Source organism: Cynocephalus volans, chromosome 10, assembly GCF_027409185.1.
Source record: "Cynocephalus volans isolate mCynVol1 chromosome 10, mCynVol1.pri, whole genome shotgun sequence".
In the NCBI taxonomy this organism is placed as follows: Eukaryota; Metazoa; Chordata; class Mammalia; order Dermoptera; family Cynocephalidae; genus Cynocephalus; species Cynocephalus volans.
The window spans coordinates 94,477,632-94,496,186 of record NC_084469.1 but is presented as its reverse complement, the minus strand read 5'-3'; the positions used below and the strand labels follow the sequence as shown (position 1 = coordinate 94,496,186).

The following is an 18,555-nucleotide window of genomic DNA, read 5'->3' as shown; positions in this document are numbered from 1 at the left end:
AGCCACTGACTGCAGAGGCCGCCACCGCCACCACCACTTCCGTGCGCGCGGACGCTACTTCCGCTTCCGCCCGGGCGTGTTCTCGCACGTGATACGAGACAGCAGAGGCTCGCCCCTTTCGGCGTCCTCCCCGCCCCCAGGCTAAAGCACCGCCCTCTCTTAAAGGAACCGCGGACCAGGGCGAGGCGGAGGCCGCACCGGGGCCTGGCCTCGCCACCGCGCGATGATGAGGGGCTGTCCGACCCCAGCGGTCGGACACAGGATGACAGCCCACCGGTCCCCGACATCTCCTCCGCTCTAGGGCTCCTACCCTAGAGGTCGCAGAGAGCACTCGGGGGACTGGGGTCCCCTGCGATGAGACCCGACCCGACCTGCTCTCTTCAAGGGCATCCCGGACAGAGGACACAGCTCAGACAGGCGGAGCAGGGGAAGGCTCTGGCGTATTGCGGGAGCGTTACCCGTGAGCCCAGCCCCGTGCTCGGCTCCTTTTCCTTGGGGAGGAGAGATCCCCATGGGACCCACGGACTTGCCACTGCCTCCTGCTGGACCTCAGCTTCCCCACTTGCAAGGGAAGCGGCCTGGCCCTCAGGTCCCAGGGTGTTCTCTTTAGCCCTCCGTGCAGTGGAGACCCAAAAGAGGGAAGGGGTGGGGAACTGGGAAGGGCAGCAGGGTCTTCATCTGTCACACAGGAGCCGCAGGGCGCCTTGATAGGCCCACGTAGTTTGAGCCAGACACAATGCGACTACCCACCCCCCCAGCTTGCCTTGGATTCAAAGTAGGATTCTTGGGTTCGAATGCTGCTCCCCACCAACCACCACCCAAACAACCAGCCCCCAAGGGGCCTTGCGGACCAGACCCAGACCCCACCCTCCTCTTCTGAAGTGACTTGGAATCTGCATTTGTGAGACAGACCCACAGTTGGGTGAGTGCCGACCCTTCCTGGCAACCTGGGGTCTAAGCCTGAGGAATCCCAGCCCCCTCTCTTTGAGCTCCTGCAGAGCGTGCAGGAGCCATGAAAGGGAGAAGAACCCTGAAATTTTAAATCTTTAATTTCTGTTTTCACGTTTTTTCTTCTTTTTGCTTCCAAAAGAAAAGGAGAGCATAGCTCGGTCACCTGTACATAGTCCACGGTCCCTGGGCCGGGGCGGGTCCTGGCCCGCCTGCCCGCCGCCTTGGGAGGCCTGGACAGCCCTGGGTCCACATGCAGCCCCCGGGGCTGGGGTGGGGTGAGGTCTGACGGCTGCGCCTGCCCGCCGGGCAGCCGCCTTATTGCTGAGGTCCGGCGTGGTGTGGGTGCACCGGCCGCCGCTAGGCGCGCTGGCTAGGCAGCTCCTGGGAGATGAAGCGGCGCAGACGCTCCAGGTACTGGCTGTAGAGCTCGATGTCGTTGTGCCCGGCGCCCTCCACCCACAGCGGCTCCACGGCCTTGGGGCAGCGCTCGTAGAGCGCCAGGCCGTGCGAGAAGTCGATCACCTCGTCCTCGGTGCCGTGGATAATGAGCACGGGCGACGTGATCTTGGACACCTTCTCGATGCTGCGGGGTGGGGGTGGAGGGGGCGGGTCAGGCTTCAGCCTCAGCTCCGCAGAGGCCCACCCACCCCGGGCTCCCCGCCCCGCTGAGGCCCGCCCCCCGCGCTCACTTGGGGAACGCGTCGAAGCAGTAGGTCTTCTTGGTGTCGGGGAAGGCGACGCGCATGCCCGAGGTGAGCGGCGAGTGCAGCACCACCGCGGCGCACTCGTAGCGCGAGGCCAGGTCCACGGTGGGCACCGTGCCGATGCTCTGCCCGTACAGGATGATGCTGTCCGGGCTGATGCCGTACCTAGCGGCGGCCGCGGCAGGAGCAGGGGCAGGGTCAGGCGCAGCCCCGGTGCGGTCCCCCATCCTCCCGGCACGGCCTCCAGTCCACAGGGTCGGGCCCAGGCTCCACACGCGCCCCAAGGCCCTCCCCTGCCTCCAACACCGAGGCCGGGGCCCCAGGGCTGGTCTGGCCGCAGCCCTGCTTGCACTGCCCCGCTTCTTGGACAATATCTACTTGGGTCACAAGGAGGGGCGCCTAGTAACTGCGGGCCTCTCCACATCCTGATTCTGTTTCAGGTCTTCTGGTCCCTGCTGTTCAGAAAGCCCCTCTTGGTGCATTTGACGAGGGAAGCGGTGCTGTCTTCCTCCCTACGCCCCTCCCCCACCCTAACCCTCCGCCGCAGGGAACTGAGGTAACTGTGTCCCCACTGTCTCAGCCCAGTTTGGGGCTCCTGGGAGTCCCCCGTGCTCAATGAGGTGCTCAGCACAACAAAGGCAAGCGGTAGCAGCAGCAGGAGGTGGGTGCCCTTTTACTACCTAGTGGACAAGTCCTGGGTTTCCTCCGCACCACCAGCTCCCACCTCCGGGTCCCCACCCCTGCTCCCACCGCCAGGACATGTGCAACGCATGCCTCCCCTGGCCCGAGAGACCTACTCGCCACCCTGTCCATGCAGGAGGATTCCACAGCTCTCTTCCCACGAGCTCCTGACACTGATCCTAGGCAGATGCCCTCCTGGTGGACAGGGGCCAGAGCAGGTCTGCATCTCACCTGGGCAGTCCACGTTCTTACCCAACCAGGGGCCATATCTGTCTCTCTCCCCTGGCCTGGACCCCGGACTTCCTGGCAGTACTCCACAGTTGACCACCTGCCCCCTCTCATCCCCAAGAACTCAGGATGCCACCTGGCGTGGTGCCTACTGCCTCGCAGCACAGCTTCGGCCTCCTTGGCCACCACTGCACTGAGTGCCAGCTCAGCCCTACCACCCAGCTCCAGGCAGGGGCCCCCGACTGCCACCTACACAGCTCCACCTGGGCAAACTCATAGGTCCCCAGTGGTGCTGCCCCATCTCCAGCTGACTGTCACAGCTGCTAGGCTGAGGGAACAGGGCTCTGGAAGACAACACTGTCAACAGGATAGATGGACAGAGAGCTCAGAGGCTGCACCCCACAGTGGGATGTTATTCTGCCACTGCCCCAGGGCATTGGGGACAGAACAAAGGTGTGAACCTGCCTTGCAGGAGGCAGTGCTTGGTGCTAGGTGTCTCACGCCATCAGGAAGCCCAGGGCGTGGTCCCCAACGCCAAGGTGGTGCCAGGGGACCCCACTCCCAGGCCCGCAGCAGGGACTGCCTGGCACATCACCATGGCAACCAGAGCCTCCACCTCCCGAGGGCCCTGACTTCCCGGCGCTGCACCTGGTGCCTGCTGCACCAAGTCTGACCAGTTGGTTGGGCAGGGCAGAGACAGGGCAGCCCGGAGTAAGCGGGAACAGCAAGCGGGCAGGGGGCAGGGCACGGCCCCCGGGAGGGCTGGGGTTGGGTCACTCTGGAGCAGAGCTGGGCGCAGGGCAACACTCTGCAAACACTGGTGAGGGGACCAGCATGTTAATGGGTTGGGGAGCGGCTGTCCAGGCCTTGTGACTAGGGTCTGGACCTAGGGTATGTGTGGTGGGGAGGGGACCCAGACCTGGGGAGGAGCAGGACTCTCACTAGCTGATCTCCCACCTGCCACCAGGGCTGTGCTGGGCACCAAGCTGCCCAAGAGAACTCTCCACACACCGCCACAAACCTCACCCCCACCCACTGCCCCAGAATGAGGCTGACTTCCACAACCACACTCATCCTGGCCCCACCTGAGCCCCAAGAGCCACCTCACCTGGGGGGCTCCCAGCTGTCTTTTCACACAGCTCTCAAACACCACCTCCTGGGCCTGCACCTTCTGCCCACCCCCTCCTGACAGGCAGAGCCTCCCCTCCCCTGTGGACAACCCCAGCCCTGCCTAGTGTCTGCCCCTCCCCGCTCCCACACCAGGGGCTCCAAGGATGGGGGGGAAGGGCTGTACCTGGGGAGGCATGAGGACTGCCTGGCCCCCAGCTCAGCCAAGTGGCCGCTGAGCATCTACACACTCTAAATATGCCCTGTCACCACCCCCTGGCCCAGTGAGGCCACTGCGGCCCCCTCCCCCGAGAAGCCAGCCCAAGTCACCCGGTCTGATGAGCTCTCTGAGGGGACACTCCAGGAGGGCCCCGCTTGAGGCCACCCTCACCTGGTGCGCAGGGCCTGCCAGGCGGCGTCGATGTCGGCGTAGAGGTTCTTCTCGGAGGGCTTGCCGGAGCTAACGCCGTAGCCGGAGTAGTCATAGGAGAAGACGTTGCAGCTGATGCGGGAGCCCAGGCCAACGTAGAAGCTGCTCATCTGGCCCAGGTCCACCGCGTTGCCGTGCGAGAAGAGAACCGTGTACCTGGGCGGGGCGGGGCACGAGTCAGAGGAAAGGGCCTGGGGTGGGCCTCCTGGGCCCAGGGGAAGGAAGGGACAGGCCCGGTCTGTTGGGAGACTCTGCCCACCCCCAACATCCCAGCACCCAGGGCAGGACTCATGACAGACAGTCCATCCTGGTGGCCAGCCAACACTCATGGCCCCCTTCACTCCCCTCACAACAGGTGGGAGGTGAGACTGGGACAGCCCAGCTCCACTCCTGAGGTTCCCCACAGGGAGAGAACAGGAGTGCTGACAAGGGGCCCAGCCCCTCCCACCTGTGTGGGCCAGCCCAAGGAGCCTCAGACCTCCCACCTGTGAAGGGGCGCACTGGGACCACTGGTCCTGTTCTCTAATCAGGGCAGACCCACAGTGTGAGCTCGGCAAGCCCTAGCAGCCACCTCTGCTCCAGAATCTTTCCTTTTGGAGTGGCCTTGATGGCCCCAAGGATGGCATGCCCACTGCTCAGCACCTTCCCAGAGGAGCTCTGCCCCTCTCAAGAAACAATCCCTCTGCTCGCCAGCTGGACCGCACCCCTATCCCCAACAAGCAAACAAAACCAGTCCCTTGTTCACAGTCATGACGGTCTTTGTACACCTACAGAAAATGGCCCCGGTGCTCACAGCCATTCTTACAGGATCCTGTGGCTGTCTTGGAAGAACTGCCAGCAGGAACGGCAGCCACCCCAGGTCACAGCAAGAACAGGTGACCAGCCTGAACCTGACCCATGGGCTGCCTCCTCCAGCACCACCAGGCCCAGCCCAGCCGGAAGGTAAAAGCTAGCCTTTTGGACTCAGATCTGGACTCAGAACCCACCTGTATGAAGGCAGAAGCAGCTGGAAGGCCACAGCGGCCCCGCCCCTGCACCACCCCTCTGGCTTATGCCCAGGAGGAATAAGCCTTGCTGAGGAGTGGCGAAGCAGCCAAGGAACTGGCCATTGAAGTCAGCTGCCTGCCCATCCCAAGTGATCCGAGGCATCACTTCCCTGTGTCTCAGCTTCCTCAAGAGACAGGGTGCTGAGGGGGTTCCCCAGATAGCATGGGGAAGGGGGGGGCGTGTGCATTAAGAGCCCAGGTAGTTCAGCAGCAGTCCAGGTGGAAGGAGGCCTGCTTCTGTCCAGATTGGGGCAGGCACCCACCTCTTTGGCAAGAAAAATCACAAGAGGGACAAGGACAGGCTGGCAGGTGGGTCCCCACGCCGCCTAGGTGGGCTTTTAACCACTGGCCCTGGCCCTCCGGGGGGCAACCACCAAGCACACCAAGCGCCTGGATGGAAAGAGAGCCCCTAGCATGGTGCATCGGGGCGCCTGCTGGTCCCGGGGCTCCTCACCTGGCGCCAGGCGCGCAACGCACGTACATGCAGGAGATGCGGTTGCCACGGGCGCTTTTGGTCTGGAAGACCTCGATGGTGTCGAGCTCGCGCTGGCTGTACTGGAAGTCAGCGCGCTCTGTTAGGTGGAGCTTCCAGCGCCCGGGGGTGCCTGCCGAGGCCCGCAGCGTCCCTGAGGGGGCGGCCCCGGCCCCCAGCTCTGGTTCAGCCACCAGCGAGTAGGTGGACTCTGGCGGCAGGAAGGCGAGCTTGGCAGCGATGCGGCCGGGGCAGGGTGGGCAGCAGAAGAGGCAGCAGAGTTCGCTCACCGACAGGCCGTTCATGGCGGCCGCCGGGCCCCGGGGCGGGCCTCCTCCGGGGCCCGGCCTCACTCGGCAGGGGAGGTGCAGGTATGCTCTGAGACACGGGCAGGAGGGAGGGCGTCCCCCCGGCCACCGCCCCAGACGAGAGCCCCGTTAGGAGGCCGCAGCCCAGCTCCATCGTGGTCCGAGCTGAGCCCCTGGGAGCCTCGCAGCCACAGGTCTCCATGCCGTGCAGTGGGAAGCCCTGCAGGGGAACAATGAGATGTGGGGTTCCTTCCAGGCCGTGGTCCAGGCCAGGCACCCCAGGAGGCCGGGGTACCCACCCTGTACCAGGTGGGGAGTCATCAGTCCAAATCTTGTCTGTCCCCATCCTCTCATCCACTCCTGCCCAGACTGCTATACCCTCTGCCTTGAGCCTCCCAGCCCACCCCCCACAGGAGTGCAAGAGCACCCCACACCACCACCCTTCCTCAGCTCACAATCACCAACTCATGCCATCTCAGCCCAGCCGGGCCTGCAAGGCGTGCTGGGCAGTCAGACCCTAGACCCCTCCCACCCCCAGCCGTGCTCACATACACCCCCTGCTCCGGGCCCAGGGAAACCCCGTCACCCCACCCTCTGTTCACAGTGTGGCCCAGACTCTTCCCTGGCCCATCTCTGTGCCATCCTTCAAGGATTCATCTGCCACTCCGAGGTGACAGAGGCAGCGGGGCAAGGACTGATCTCAGACTGAAAGGACCCAGAAGAGAGCTGGACAGGCTCCTCCAGAGCAGCTGGCACCCAGACATGCTCAGGAACCTAGGCCTCGCAGGGCTGCGATGTCTGGAGACAGAGGAGCCCCGGCGGAGGAAACAACAAACAAAGGTTCTGGAAACAAAGGCAGGATACAGCTCTGCACGGAAGGCGCCACTGAGCTTGGTCACTGGCTTTTCCCTGTGCTTGGGGCCAGGCCGGGGGATGGGCCTGCTGCGAGGAAGGGGAGGCGAGGCCGAGTGGGGTCTGGGGAGCCTGGGGCTGCCAGCTTAGGGGTTCCATGGCCTTGGGCAAGCCACTTAACCTCCCTGGGCCTCAGTTTCCTCATCCGCAGATGCAGACACCACTTAACCTCATGGGGGAGTAAATGAGCAGACAAGAGTTAAGAGGGGACAGGGCCTGGCTCAGAGCAGAAACTCAAACATTTGCAGAACACTGGAAAGTGTATTAAATTGACAACAGGGGCTGGCCGGTTGCTCAGGTGGTTAGAGCACGGTTCTGATAACACCAAGGTCCAGGGTTTGATCCCCGTACTGGCCAGCCACCAAATAAATAAATTAATAAATAAGTAAATTGACAACAGCTAAGCTGCTCTCACAACTGTGTACAGAGCTGCCAACAGACGCCATGGAGAAAACACAAAGACTGAGAAAAATCTATCCACTGTATCCACTGACTACGTTTTTCCTTACAGGAACGTATGGAACAACTGGAGGGAGACACACTCACAACTCAATTTCAGCAGCAGGACACCTTGGCCCATTTGGCTTTGGGATCACAGCGTTTGAAAACCACTGGGCCAGGGAGCCGTGATTCAGAGGCAGCCCCGGACAACTCACAGTGTACCTGCAGCTGCAGGCCCACAGAGCTGTCTCAGGCCCAGAAACATACCTGCTCCCTCTCAACCCGAGATGTGGGACCTCCTGGCCACCCAGATTCAGGGGCACAGGGAGACAGGAGAGAGCTGTGAAAGCCAGAGTGGGGACAAGGACAGCATCAAGGAGGCCCCCAACTCCCAGGCGGGATGCAAATCTCACAGGTGAGTACTTTTCAGAAGGCAGGGTGTATGACACTGGTTCCCAAATGGAGGTGATTCTGCACCTCCAGGGACACTCGTCAATGTTTGGGGGCATTTGTGGTTGTCACAACTCAGAGGTGGTCCTGGCATGGAGTAGGTGGAAGCCAGGGATACTGCTCACCACCTGCAGTGCCCACAACGGCCCCACCACAGAGCGATCCAGCTCCATTGTCAAGTGTCAAGGTTGAAAAAAGTCAACTTCGGGCCGAGCCCGTGGCGCACTTGGTAGAGTGCTGCGCTGGCAGCGCGGCGACGCTCCCGCCGCGGGTTCGGATCCTATATAGGACTGGCCGGTGCACTCACTGGCTGAGTGCCGGTCACGAAAAAGACAAAAAAAAAAAAAAAGAAAAAAGTCAACTTCAACATATTCTCAAACAGGTCCAGACCCGCAACAGGTGATGCCCCACTGGTGCTGGGTGGCTGGGAAGGGTGTGGAGTTTAGGTGGGACAGTGAAGGTCGGTTTGAGTCCAGTGGGCAGGTAGGAGGCCCATGACAACCTCAGAGAATGAATGGACACATCCAGATGAACAAGGAACCTCTGACCAAGCCAGAAACTCAGGGTCATCCTTGACGCCTCCCTCCACTCCCAGACCCAAACCCTCACCAGGGCTTGCTGGCTCCACCTGTCATCCGTCACAAACCACCTGTCTCTGCCTGTCACCTTTCACCTGGACTTCTGCCACACCCTCCTTCCTCGCTGGTCTCCCCTTGGCCAGTATCACCCTGCTCCAGGCCATTCTCCCCCCAGCAGCCCAGAGATCTTTTCACAAATCCAGTCATCACACCACCTCCCTCTTCGAGTGTCCCAGTGGCCTCCCACTGTTCTCACAGCCCTTGCCACAGCCCACCGGGCCAACCTCTCCAGTCTCACTCCTCCGGTGCCTGCTCCCCCTGCACTATGCTCCCTCCAGCCACAGTTCCCCTGCTGGGGACCCCCTTCCCTAACCTTGCCGGCATCCCTGCCCATCCCATCCGCCTTTGGGTCTCGCTCCAAACGCTCTCAGAGTCCTCTAGACCGGGTCAGGACCCCTCACACACTCTCGTGGTTCCAGGTTTGTCTCCACAGGACAAACTACGGTTTGTATTTACACACTTAACCTGATCTCCACCCATCACACAAACACACACACAAACTAGAAAGGTAGTAAGGGCAGCAATGAAATCTGCTTTTGTTCAATAACCATTTGCTGATCGAATGGGCAAACGGTAAGTGTCCAAGAGGAAAGGCGGAAGCCACAGGAGGAAAAGAACCTCCAGGGTCTGCCAGCTCTGACAGTCTCCTCTCAAGCCGCAGGCACCTGGGACCTCCCTTGTGTCACTTATGGGCGCTGGACAGAGCAGTACACGCCTGGATGCCTCACTCACTGGGCATACACCCTTGGCACCCTGAACCTCAAGCAATTCCACCTACAAGCACATAACTGGGCGTCCGACTTCCAGGTCCAGTGTGGACCGGTGGTGTCATGAGGGCCAACAAGCAACCAGGCAACTGCACTACTATAAATCCACCTACATAGGGTGGACTGTGATGGCACCTTTCCCAGCCGGCCAGGGTGGGACCGCTGCCTGGAGACAGGCGCAGAGGAAGTGGCCGAGTGACAGGGGATGGGACAGAGGGAAGAGCACCGGCAAAGCCCCAGGGGAGACAGAGCGTTCCCTGCACCGCAGCTCCCGGCTAGAGCAGGACCTGGCAGGAACGGGTGATCGGAGGGGTCCCAGAGGAAGCAGGGTGGGGCTGGTCAGGCCACGCCCCGTGAGCCCGGCTGTGGAGTTCGGACTTCATCCTGGGGGAAACGGGGAGCCACAGAAGAGCCCTGAGCCGGGGGTGGACACCACAGATTAGGGATCGCTGGCTGCCTCTGGGGGCTGTTCGGGAAGCAGGACTCGGCCGCCGGCTGGATGTGAAGAGCCGGGGGTGGAGCCCGGTGTCAGGCTGCGGGCAGGTTCGGGGCAGGACCGGGGGACGCGACCCCAGAACGGTGGGCGCTCACCCCACGCCGGAGGGCAGAATGGCTTGGGGACGGGGCTTTGCCGGACTCCGAGACGCAGGCCCGCCGCGCCCGCCCCTGGTCCAGGGTCCTCAGGCAGGACCCGCGGCCGCCGGGGGAGTGCGGGGGTCTCCGGGGGGTCCGGCCGGGCTGCCCAGGCCTCGCGGCCCGGCCCGGCTCCCAAAAGGCCGCGGACGGCACCGAGGCCGCCCAGCGCCGCCGCGCCCGCCCCTGCCCAGCACTCACCTCCCCGGCCCGCGCCCCCCGGCCCCGGGGCCGCGCTCCATGGCTCCCGCCCGCCCGTGCGTCCGTCGGTCCCTCCTGCGCTGCCGCCACCACCGCTCCCCCGCAGGCGGAAGTGAGCCTCGCTCCCGCCACCGCCCCGGAAGTGACGTGAGCGGTGCACCGCGCGGCTGGGGGCGGGGCTGTCGTTCTAGGGCGTGGCCTATGGTGGGCGGGGCCCGAGCTCTCAGTTCATTCCTTCATTCCTTCCTTTACTCATTCCAGTACCTGCACGCGGTTGAGGCGAGTGAGGTGCTCGCCTCGGAAGCAAAATTTACAGGGGCGCCTAAAAACTAAGTCATCAAGATAAAAAATAGTTTAATGTATTATTTTCTAATTGGCCAAGTAGGGCCCGCGAGCTGGTAGCCTGCTTTTGTAAATGAAGCTTTATTGGAACCAGAAGCCTGGGTAGGGTGAGGCAAAGGGGCAAGATCGTGTAAATGCAGGGTCAGATCCTGCCTTTGGTTGAAATCTTGATATTGTTCATCGTGGATTCTTTTGCATTCTTTTTTTCCAAAATAATATTGCATTAAGGGCCGGCTCACTTGGGAGAGCCTGGTGCTGACAACACCAAGTCAAGGGTTAAGATCCCCTTACTGGTCATCTTTAAAAAAAAAAAGTTAAAATAATATTGCATTAATCCTTCCTGGTACTAACCATCTGCCAATTTTTAAAAAATTTTTATTGAATCAGGGCCAAAAAATTTTTTTTCTTTTCTTTTCTTTTTTTGTCAATATACAATGTGGTTGATTATTGCGGCCCATTACCGAAACCTCCCTTCCTCCTCCCTCTCCCCCTCCCTCCCAACAATCTCCTTTCTGTTTGCTTGCCGTATGAACTTCAAGGAATTGTAATTGTTGTGTCTTCTTCCCTTCCCCATGTTTGTGTATTTATTTATTTATTTTTAGCTCCCACAAATAAGTGAGAACATGTAATATTTCTCTTTCTGTGCCTGACTTGTTTCACTTAATATAATTCTCTATCGGTCCATCCATGTTGTTGCAAACGGCAGTATTTCATTCTTTTTTATAGCAGAGTAGTATTCCATTGTGTAGATATATCACATTTTCCATATCCACTCATCTGATGATGGACATTTGGGCTGGTTCCAACTGTTAACTATTGTAAAGAGTGCTGCGATGAACATTGGAGAACAGGTATACCTTCATCTTGATGGTTTCCATTCCTCTGGGTATATTCCCAGCAGGGGGATAGCTGGATCATATGGTAGATCTATCTACAATTGTTTGAGGAACCTCCATACCATTTTCCATAGAGGCTGCACCATTTTGCAGTCCCACCAACAATGTATGAGAGTTCCTTTTTCCCCACAACCTCACCAGCATTTATCAATCACAGTTTTTTGTATATTAGTCATCCTAACTGGGGTATCTCTGAACATGCAGAAAGAGAAATCAAGAAAGCTTGCCTATTTACACTAGCCACCAAAAAAATAAAATACTTAGGAATTGAGTTAACCAAGGATGTGAAAAATCTCTATAATGAGAACTACAAACCACTGCTGAGAGAAATTAGAGAGGATACAAGAAGATGGAAAGATATCCCATGCTCTTGGATTGGAAGAATCAACATTGTGAAAATGTCCACACTACCCAAAGTGATATACAAATTCAATGCAATCCCCATCAAAATTCCAATGGCATTTTACTCAGAAATGGAAAAAACTATCCAGACATTTATATGGAATAACAAAAGACCATGCATAGCCAAAGCAATTCTGAACAAAAAAAGTAAAGCTGGAGGCATAACACTACCTGACTTTAAACTATACTACAAAGCTATAATAACCAAAACAGCATGGTACTGGCATAAAAACAGACAGACTGATCAATGGAATAGAATAGAGAATCCAGAAATCAACCCACACACCTACAGCCATCTGATCTTTGACAAAGGCACCAAGCCCATACACTGGGGAAGAGACTGCCTCTTCAGCAAATGGTGCTGGGATAACTGGATAACCATATGCAGGAGAATGAAACTAGACCCATACCTCTCACCATATACTAAAATCAACTCAAAATGGATTAAAGAATTAAATATACACCCTGAAACAATAAAACTTCTTAAAGAAAACATAGGAGAAACACTTCAGGAAGTAGGACTGGACACAGACTTCATGAATACAATCCCAAAAGCACAAGCAACCAAAGGAAAAATAAGCAAATGGGATTATATCAAACTAAAAAGCTTCTGCACAGCAAAAGAAACAATTAACAGAGTTAAAAGACAACCAACAGAGTGGGAGAAAATACTTGCAAAATATACATCTGACAAAGGACTAATATCCAGAATATACAAGGAACTGAAACAAGTTTACAACAAAAAAACAAGTAACCCAATTAAAAAATGGGCAAAAGAGCTAAATAGGCATTTCTCAAAGGAAGACATACGAGTGGCCAACAAACACATAAAAAAATGCTCAACGTCAATCAGCATTCAGGAAATGCAAATCAGGGCCAAAATTTTAAAAATAAAATAAAATATTAATCTCAGTGGCTAAGATTCTAGTCGTACCTTAAACTTTATACATAAGCTAGTGACTAGCTCTCCTCACCCTAGATAACCCCCATTCCTGCAGGCTTAGCTCACAAGGTAGGGAAGGAGAGGAGATCCTATAAGGAAGTGAAGACTGCCAGGGGACCCTTTTGAGAGGGTGGCTAGGTCACTCTCTCTGAGCGGGAGACAGGACAGAGGCAGGAAGGAATGCAGAGACCAGTAGGGCACAGCCTGGAGGCAGGGGTATGAATGAGTTGGAGAGCCAAGCCCTTCCAGACCTGACCCCCTAGCAGGTGCCTCTCCCCCCACCCCAGCCCAGCATGACTGCCTGCAACTCAAAATCTTCCACCACCCCTGCAGGCAGCAGCAGCCAGCCCCCTCTCTTCCCCAAGGGCTCTCATCTGGGCTCTCAGGATACTACAACTCCCAGGTCCCCATTTCTTGAAGTCAGGACGGAGCTACCAGGAGAATTCAGGCTCTGGATTGGAGACTGCCCAAGGTTGGTTTTCAGCCATTTTCCAGTTTCCCAAGTTGTTGGAGCTCCCTGGCCCCCAGCTCTGGCTCCTCTGCACGGGGACTTCACTGCCACCTTCCTGGGGCTATCGAGAGCTACCCATAGCCCCCCTGCTCTGCTGCCCCCTCGAGGCCCTTAGCCCCAGCTGAGATTATCCTGAGGTCCACAGGTCAAAACAAGTCCAGGCTCCTTCCTATTTCCTTGTGACTTCCAGGGCAGGAAGAGGCCTGTCCCCAGCCTCCTTCCTCCAGCCCTATCTTCCCCCCAACCCCCTCCTGCTCTGAGCTGGGAGGAGCTGGGGCTGGAGTTGTACCAGAAAACCCAGCTCCCCTGTAACAAAGCGCCCCATCAGGGACACAGGGAGGCATCATAAAGCGGGTGGGGAATGGCCCCAGGAGGTGGCAATGAGGCCCCATTCCCCACCCAACCATGGCCCACCCCCATCCCCCCACCAACCTGAGGGCACTTTGTAAAAGGTAAAGGCAAATGTCTCAGAAGGACAGCCACCCCTTTCTACTCCCAGATGACCCTTCATGGTCCAGCCACTGGCCCACTTTTTCCCCCTTGAGTCTCCTGCCCCAGCCACCATGACCTTGCCAGGTTGGCTCCCACCTCACGGCCTTTGCAGGTGCTGTGCCTCCTGCCAGGACTGCCTTCCACCAGACAGCCCCATGGCTGGCTCCTCCACATCCCCAGGGCTCCGCTCAAATGTCACTTCCTCAGGCAGCCCCCAGCCCCAACCACTCCCAGCTACAGTCCCTACAGCACACACGTCCCATCCCCATCTGTCACCCTGTTTATTTCCTTCATAGTACTTTCCACTCTCTAATCTTCTTATGTTTTCTTGATTAATTTATTAATTTTGTTTTGTTTTGGCGGCTGGCTGGTACGGGGATCTGAACCCTTGACCTTGGTGTTCTCAGCATAGCACCACGCTCTAAACAAGTCAGCTAACCGGCCAGTCCTCTCTAATCACTTTGTGGAGTTGTTTCCTAGTTATTGTCTGTTTCTCCTTGTCTTTAGACTATGAGCTCCCAGGCCAGGGACCGAGGCACCGTCATCACAGTGTTCCCAGTTATCCCCATACTTTTTGATGAATCGATGGATGGATTAACACATGGGATGAGGATAATTCTCCAACCCACAGGACGGTTTTTTTGTGGGGACAGAGGAAGGGTCCGTGAGATTTGCGGTCCCGTGGTGCCCTAGAGATCTCAGGCCATCTGCGTAGGGCGTTTTCCCTTCTGTCCTGATTCAAGACACTCAGTCTGTCTGGAAGATAACTTGGCCACAGGAACCAACACTCTTAAAATGTTTCCACCCCTGGGCCATGTACATGGGAGGGAGATTCCTGGAAGACGAGGGACAAACAAGAAGGTCGGGACACAATCGCCATCTCCCCTCCAAGAAAAACTCACCACCCGGGGATCAGGGTACGGGCTGCGGGCGGACGAGGTGATAGGTGATGTTTTCTCTTCTTCGTGCTTTGATGCGGTTTCTGAGTTTGTTTTGGTTTTCTTTGCAAAGGATGTGTTTCATGATCACGATCAGCCAGAAGCTAAAATACAACCAGATTACCAAAGCAAGATGTGTTAATAAAAGTTCGTCTTTGTGATTCTCAGCATATACCTCAAAGAATGAAAATCAGGGACTCAGGTGCTTGTGCATCCACGTTCGTAGCAGTGTTATTCCCCACAGCTGCAAAGTGCAAATGACCTGAGTGTCCATAGACAAATGAATGGAAGGCCGGCAGTGTTATAACACTGAGGTCAAGGGTTCGGATCCCTGTACCAGGCAGCCGCCAAAAAAAAAAAAAAAAAAAAAGAATGGACAAAATAAACACAATGTGGCCCATCCGCACACTGGAATATGACTCAGCCTTAAAAAGGAAGGAAACTCTACACGTGCTACAATGTGGATGGACCTTGAGGACATTGTGCTCAGTGACATAAGCCAGTCACACAAGTACAGATATTGTGTGATTCCCCCATAGGAGGTCCCTCGAGTCATCAGATCCACAGAGACAGAAAGTAGAACGGGGGGTGCCAGGGGCTGGGGAGGGGGATGGGGAGTGAGTATTCCATGGGGACAGAGTTTCAGTTTGGGAAGATGAGAAGGTTCTGGAGATGACGGTGGTGACGGCTGCACAGCCACGTGAATGTGCTCAATGCCTCTGAGCTGTGCACTCGAGCATGGCTAAGACGGTAAATGATATTATGTGTATTTCACCGCAATAAACAAATGTTTACAAAACCACCAAGGTGGGGGGAAGGCTTGAGGCAGCGCCAGGTTCATGGGCCAAGACCTGAGCGGTCACCTAAGGCCCACTCTCAGATGGGCCCCAGCATGGTCTAATGCTCTGTGGTCTTGAAATGCCTAATAATGTTTGAACAGGGCACCCTGTATTTTCACTTTGAACTGTGCCCTGCAAATTATGTGGCCAGTCCTGCTCTGGGGAAAAGACAGGGAGGCCTAAGCTGGGGGTCTGGGATCCTGGGCATTGGTGGAGGGCCACCACTCCCAGAGGGGACAGAGTGAGACCAAGCCAGGAAGTGGGTTCCTGATGACAAGGAAGGAAGTGGGAGGGGGGCATCTTAAAATAGCACCACCTGCCCAGCCGATCAGAAGGGGGGGTGAGGAGGGGGCAGTGTGATGGGACTGAGGGGGGGTGCTCGGTGATAGGTCTGGGGGGACTGAGGACTTTCCTAAGGACCCGCCTCCCGGGAACCAAGCCCCTCCCCCCAGCTCCCACTGCCCCCACCCGCCCCACCCCCAGGAACTAGGTTCAGAGGCGAAGAATGGGATGGTGGGCGGACCACCCTGGGCGCTCTCATCAGGCAGAGGAACAGGCGATCCAGATATCAGCAGATCTGTGATGAGGAATTGGCTCACGTGATTATGGCGACTGGCAAGTCCTAAGATCTGCCATCTATAGCCTGGAGATGCAGGACAGCTGGTGTGTCATTCAGTCCAGGTCTGAAGTCCTGAGAACCAGGGTTGCAGATGGTGTAAACCACAGTCACAGGGCAGGATAAGAGGAAATGAGACGTCCCAGCTCCAGCAGCCAGGCAGGAAGCACAGGAGGCTGTTTGGGCCCTCAACAGATTGGACGAGGCCCACGCTCAGTGGGGAGGGTCATGTGCTTTGCTGAATCCACCCATTCAAATGCTGGTCTCTTCTGGAAACACCCTCACAGACACACCCAGAAGTAATATTTAAAAACTGCAGAAGGGCCGGCCCGTGGCTCACTTGGGAAAGTGCGGTGCTGATGACACCAAGGCCACGGGTTCGGATCCCACATAGGGATGGCCGGTTAGCTCACTGGGTGAGCGTGGTGCTGACAACACCAAGTCAAGGGTTAAGATCCTGTTACCAGTCATCTTTTGAAAAAACAAAACAAAACAAAACTGCAGGTATAGGGCTTGCTGATTAGTTCACTCAGTTAGAACATGTTGCTGTGGCCAGCCGCCAAAAACAAACTCAAATAAATTTGAAAAAAAACAATAAAATGGAAGGTATAACTTACAGGAACATGCACAAATCTCAATCATGCACCTCAATTAAATTGTGCGTGCATGCACACACGCACATACGCCTGTGACATTACACTCATTCATGCTGTCGTGTGTGGCGGTGACGTACGCCTTTTCACTGCTGTGTAGTATTCTATTGTAGAAAAACACATTTTCTTGATCTATTCTCTTGCAGGTGGGTATGTGGGCTGTTTCCTGTTTGCTACTATTATGAATAGAGCTGCTATAAACACTCCTACAAGTCTTTTACTGCACTTAAGCACTCATTTCATTGGGCGCGGTCTTAATCTGCTAAAGCTGCCATAACAAAATACCACAGGCTGGGCGGCTTAAATAACAGGAAGTTATTCTCTCACAGTTCTAGAGGCTGAAAGTTTAAGGTCAAGGTCTGGGCAGCCTGGTTCCTTCTGAGGCCTCTCTCCCTGGCTTGCAGACAGCCGTCTTCGCGCTGTGTCAGCAGGTGATCTTTCCTCTGGCCACGCTCCTGCTGTTTCCCCCTGTGTCCCAATCTTTTTTTTTTTTAAGATGACTGGTTAGGGGATCTTAACCCTTGACTTGGTGTTGTCAGCACCACGCTCAGCCAGTGAGCAACCGGCCTGCCCTCCAATCTCCTCTTCTTATAAAGACAGCAGTCAGTTTGCATCAAGGCCCACCCTAATGACTTCATTTTAATTTAATCACCTCCTTAAAAACCCTGTCTCCAAATACAGTCATATTCTGAGGTCCTGGGGGTTAGGGCTTCAACGTATAAATTTTGCCAGGGTGGAAACACAATTCAGTCCCAAACACGTGTTGAAACTGCTGAGTGGTTTTCCAAAGTGGCTGTACCATTTCGCATTCCCGCCAGCCACATGCGATGGTTCCCGTTGGCCATACCCGTGGGAGCCCTCGGTACCGCCAGCCTTTTTACTGTTCGCCCTTGCCCTCGGCAGGCAGTGGTGTTAGCTTGCGTTTCTCGGTTGACTGGCGGTGCTGAGCGTCTTTAACCACACTTCTTGGCCATTTGAAATCTTCTGTTGTGAAGAGTCTATTCAACATTTTTGCCCATTTTGAAACTAGGTCATTCATCATTTTCTCCTTTTTTTTTTTAAAGACGACTGGTAAGGGGATCTTAACCCTTGACTTGGTGTTGTCAGCACCACGCTCTCCCAAGTGAGCCACGGGCCGGCCCCTGATCATTCACCATTTTCTTATTGATATTTAGTTCTTTCTGTGTTCTGGAATATGAGTCCTTTGTCAAATATATGTATTGTGAATATCTTCTCCCAGTCCCTGGCTTCTCTTTAGCTTTCTCTTTTGTTGTTGTTGTTGTTGTTGTTATTGTTGTTGGCTGGTGCAGGGATCAATCCCCAGGTACTGGTGTTATCAGCCCCATGCTCTAACCAACTGAGCTAACCAGCCAGATCCCTTTAACTCTCTTCATACTGTCTGTTCATGGAACAGGAGAATGAATTTTGATGAAATTGAATATATCAATCTTAAAATTTTGGTAAAACATGTGTTACATAAAAGTCACCATTTAACCCCTCTTGAGTGTACAATTTAGTGGCATTAAGTACATTCGCAGTGCTTTGCAAACAACCATTTTTTCCAGAATTATTTCATCATCTCAAACAGAAACTCTGTAACCATTAAATAATGTCTCTAATTCTCCTACCAGCTCCCAGCAACCAGAATCCACTTTCTGTCTCTATGGATTGGCCTGTTCTGGACATCTCATATAAATGGAATCACATACTAGTGGTCTTTCGTGTCTGGCGTCTGTCACCTAAGCGTGATGTGTTCAAGGTCCATCCACGTGGTAGCGTGTGTCAGAGCTTCTTTCCTGTTCATGGCCAGGTGTTACTCCACCATGTGGATGGGCCACACAGTGGACAGGTACGTTTATCCACTCACGGGTCAGTGGCCACTTGGGCTGGTTCCACCTTTTGGCTGTTGTAGATATTGCTGCTGTGGGGCTGGCTGGTTTGCTCCGTTGGTTAG

The 18,555-nt window shown here is 55.8% G+C and overlaps 1 protein-coding gene across 2 annotated transcripts; it reads right to left on the bottom strand.

Annotated features, from left to right (window-relative positions):
* Positions 1-1,031: 1,031 nt before the first annotated feature.
* ABHD17A (abhydrolase domain containing 17A, depalmitoylase) lies at positions 1,032-10,065 on the bottom strand. 2 transcript variants are annotated; one of them, XM_063111065.1, is made up of 5 exons: positions 9,970-10,065; positions 5,602-6,147; positions 4,063-4,257; positions 1,641-1,820; positions 1,032-1,534 (listed from the first exon to the last, which is right to left on the bottom strand). In XM_063111065.1, the coding sequence occupies exons 2-5, from the start codon at positions 5,922-5,924 to the stop codon at positions 1,309-1,311; spliced, it is 924 nt and encodes a 307-aa protein (XP_062967135.1). In that variant the 5' UTR covers positions 5,925-6,147; positions 9,970-10,065; the 3' UTR covers positions 1,032-1,308. The 2 variants fall into 2 exon arrangements, with proteins under 2 accessions (XP_062967135.1, XP_062967136.1); XM_063111066.1 differs by having other exon boundaries at positions 5,629-6,147.
* Positions 10,066-18,555: the final 8,490 nt, after the last annotated feature.

Coding starts and splice junctions, on each gene's coding strand:
- ABHD17A (XM_063111065.1), bottom strand. CDS start 5,924: ATGAACGGCCTGTCGGTGAGCGAACTCTGCTGCCTCTTCTGCTGCCCA. Junction 4,258..5,601: donor CGTTGCGCGCCTGGCGCCAG/GTGAGGAGCCCC, acceptor CGCCCCGCCCAG/GTACACGGTTCTCTTCTCGC. Junction 1,535..1,640: donor TGCTTCGACGCGTTCCCCAA/GTGAGCGCGGGG, acceptor CCCACCCCGCAG/CATCGAGAAGGTGTCCAAGA.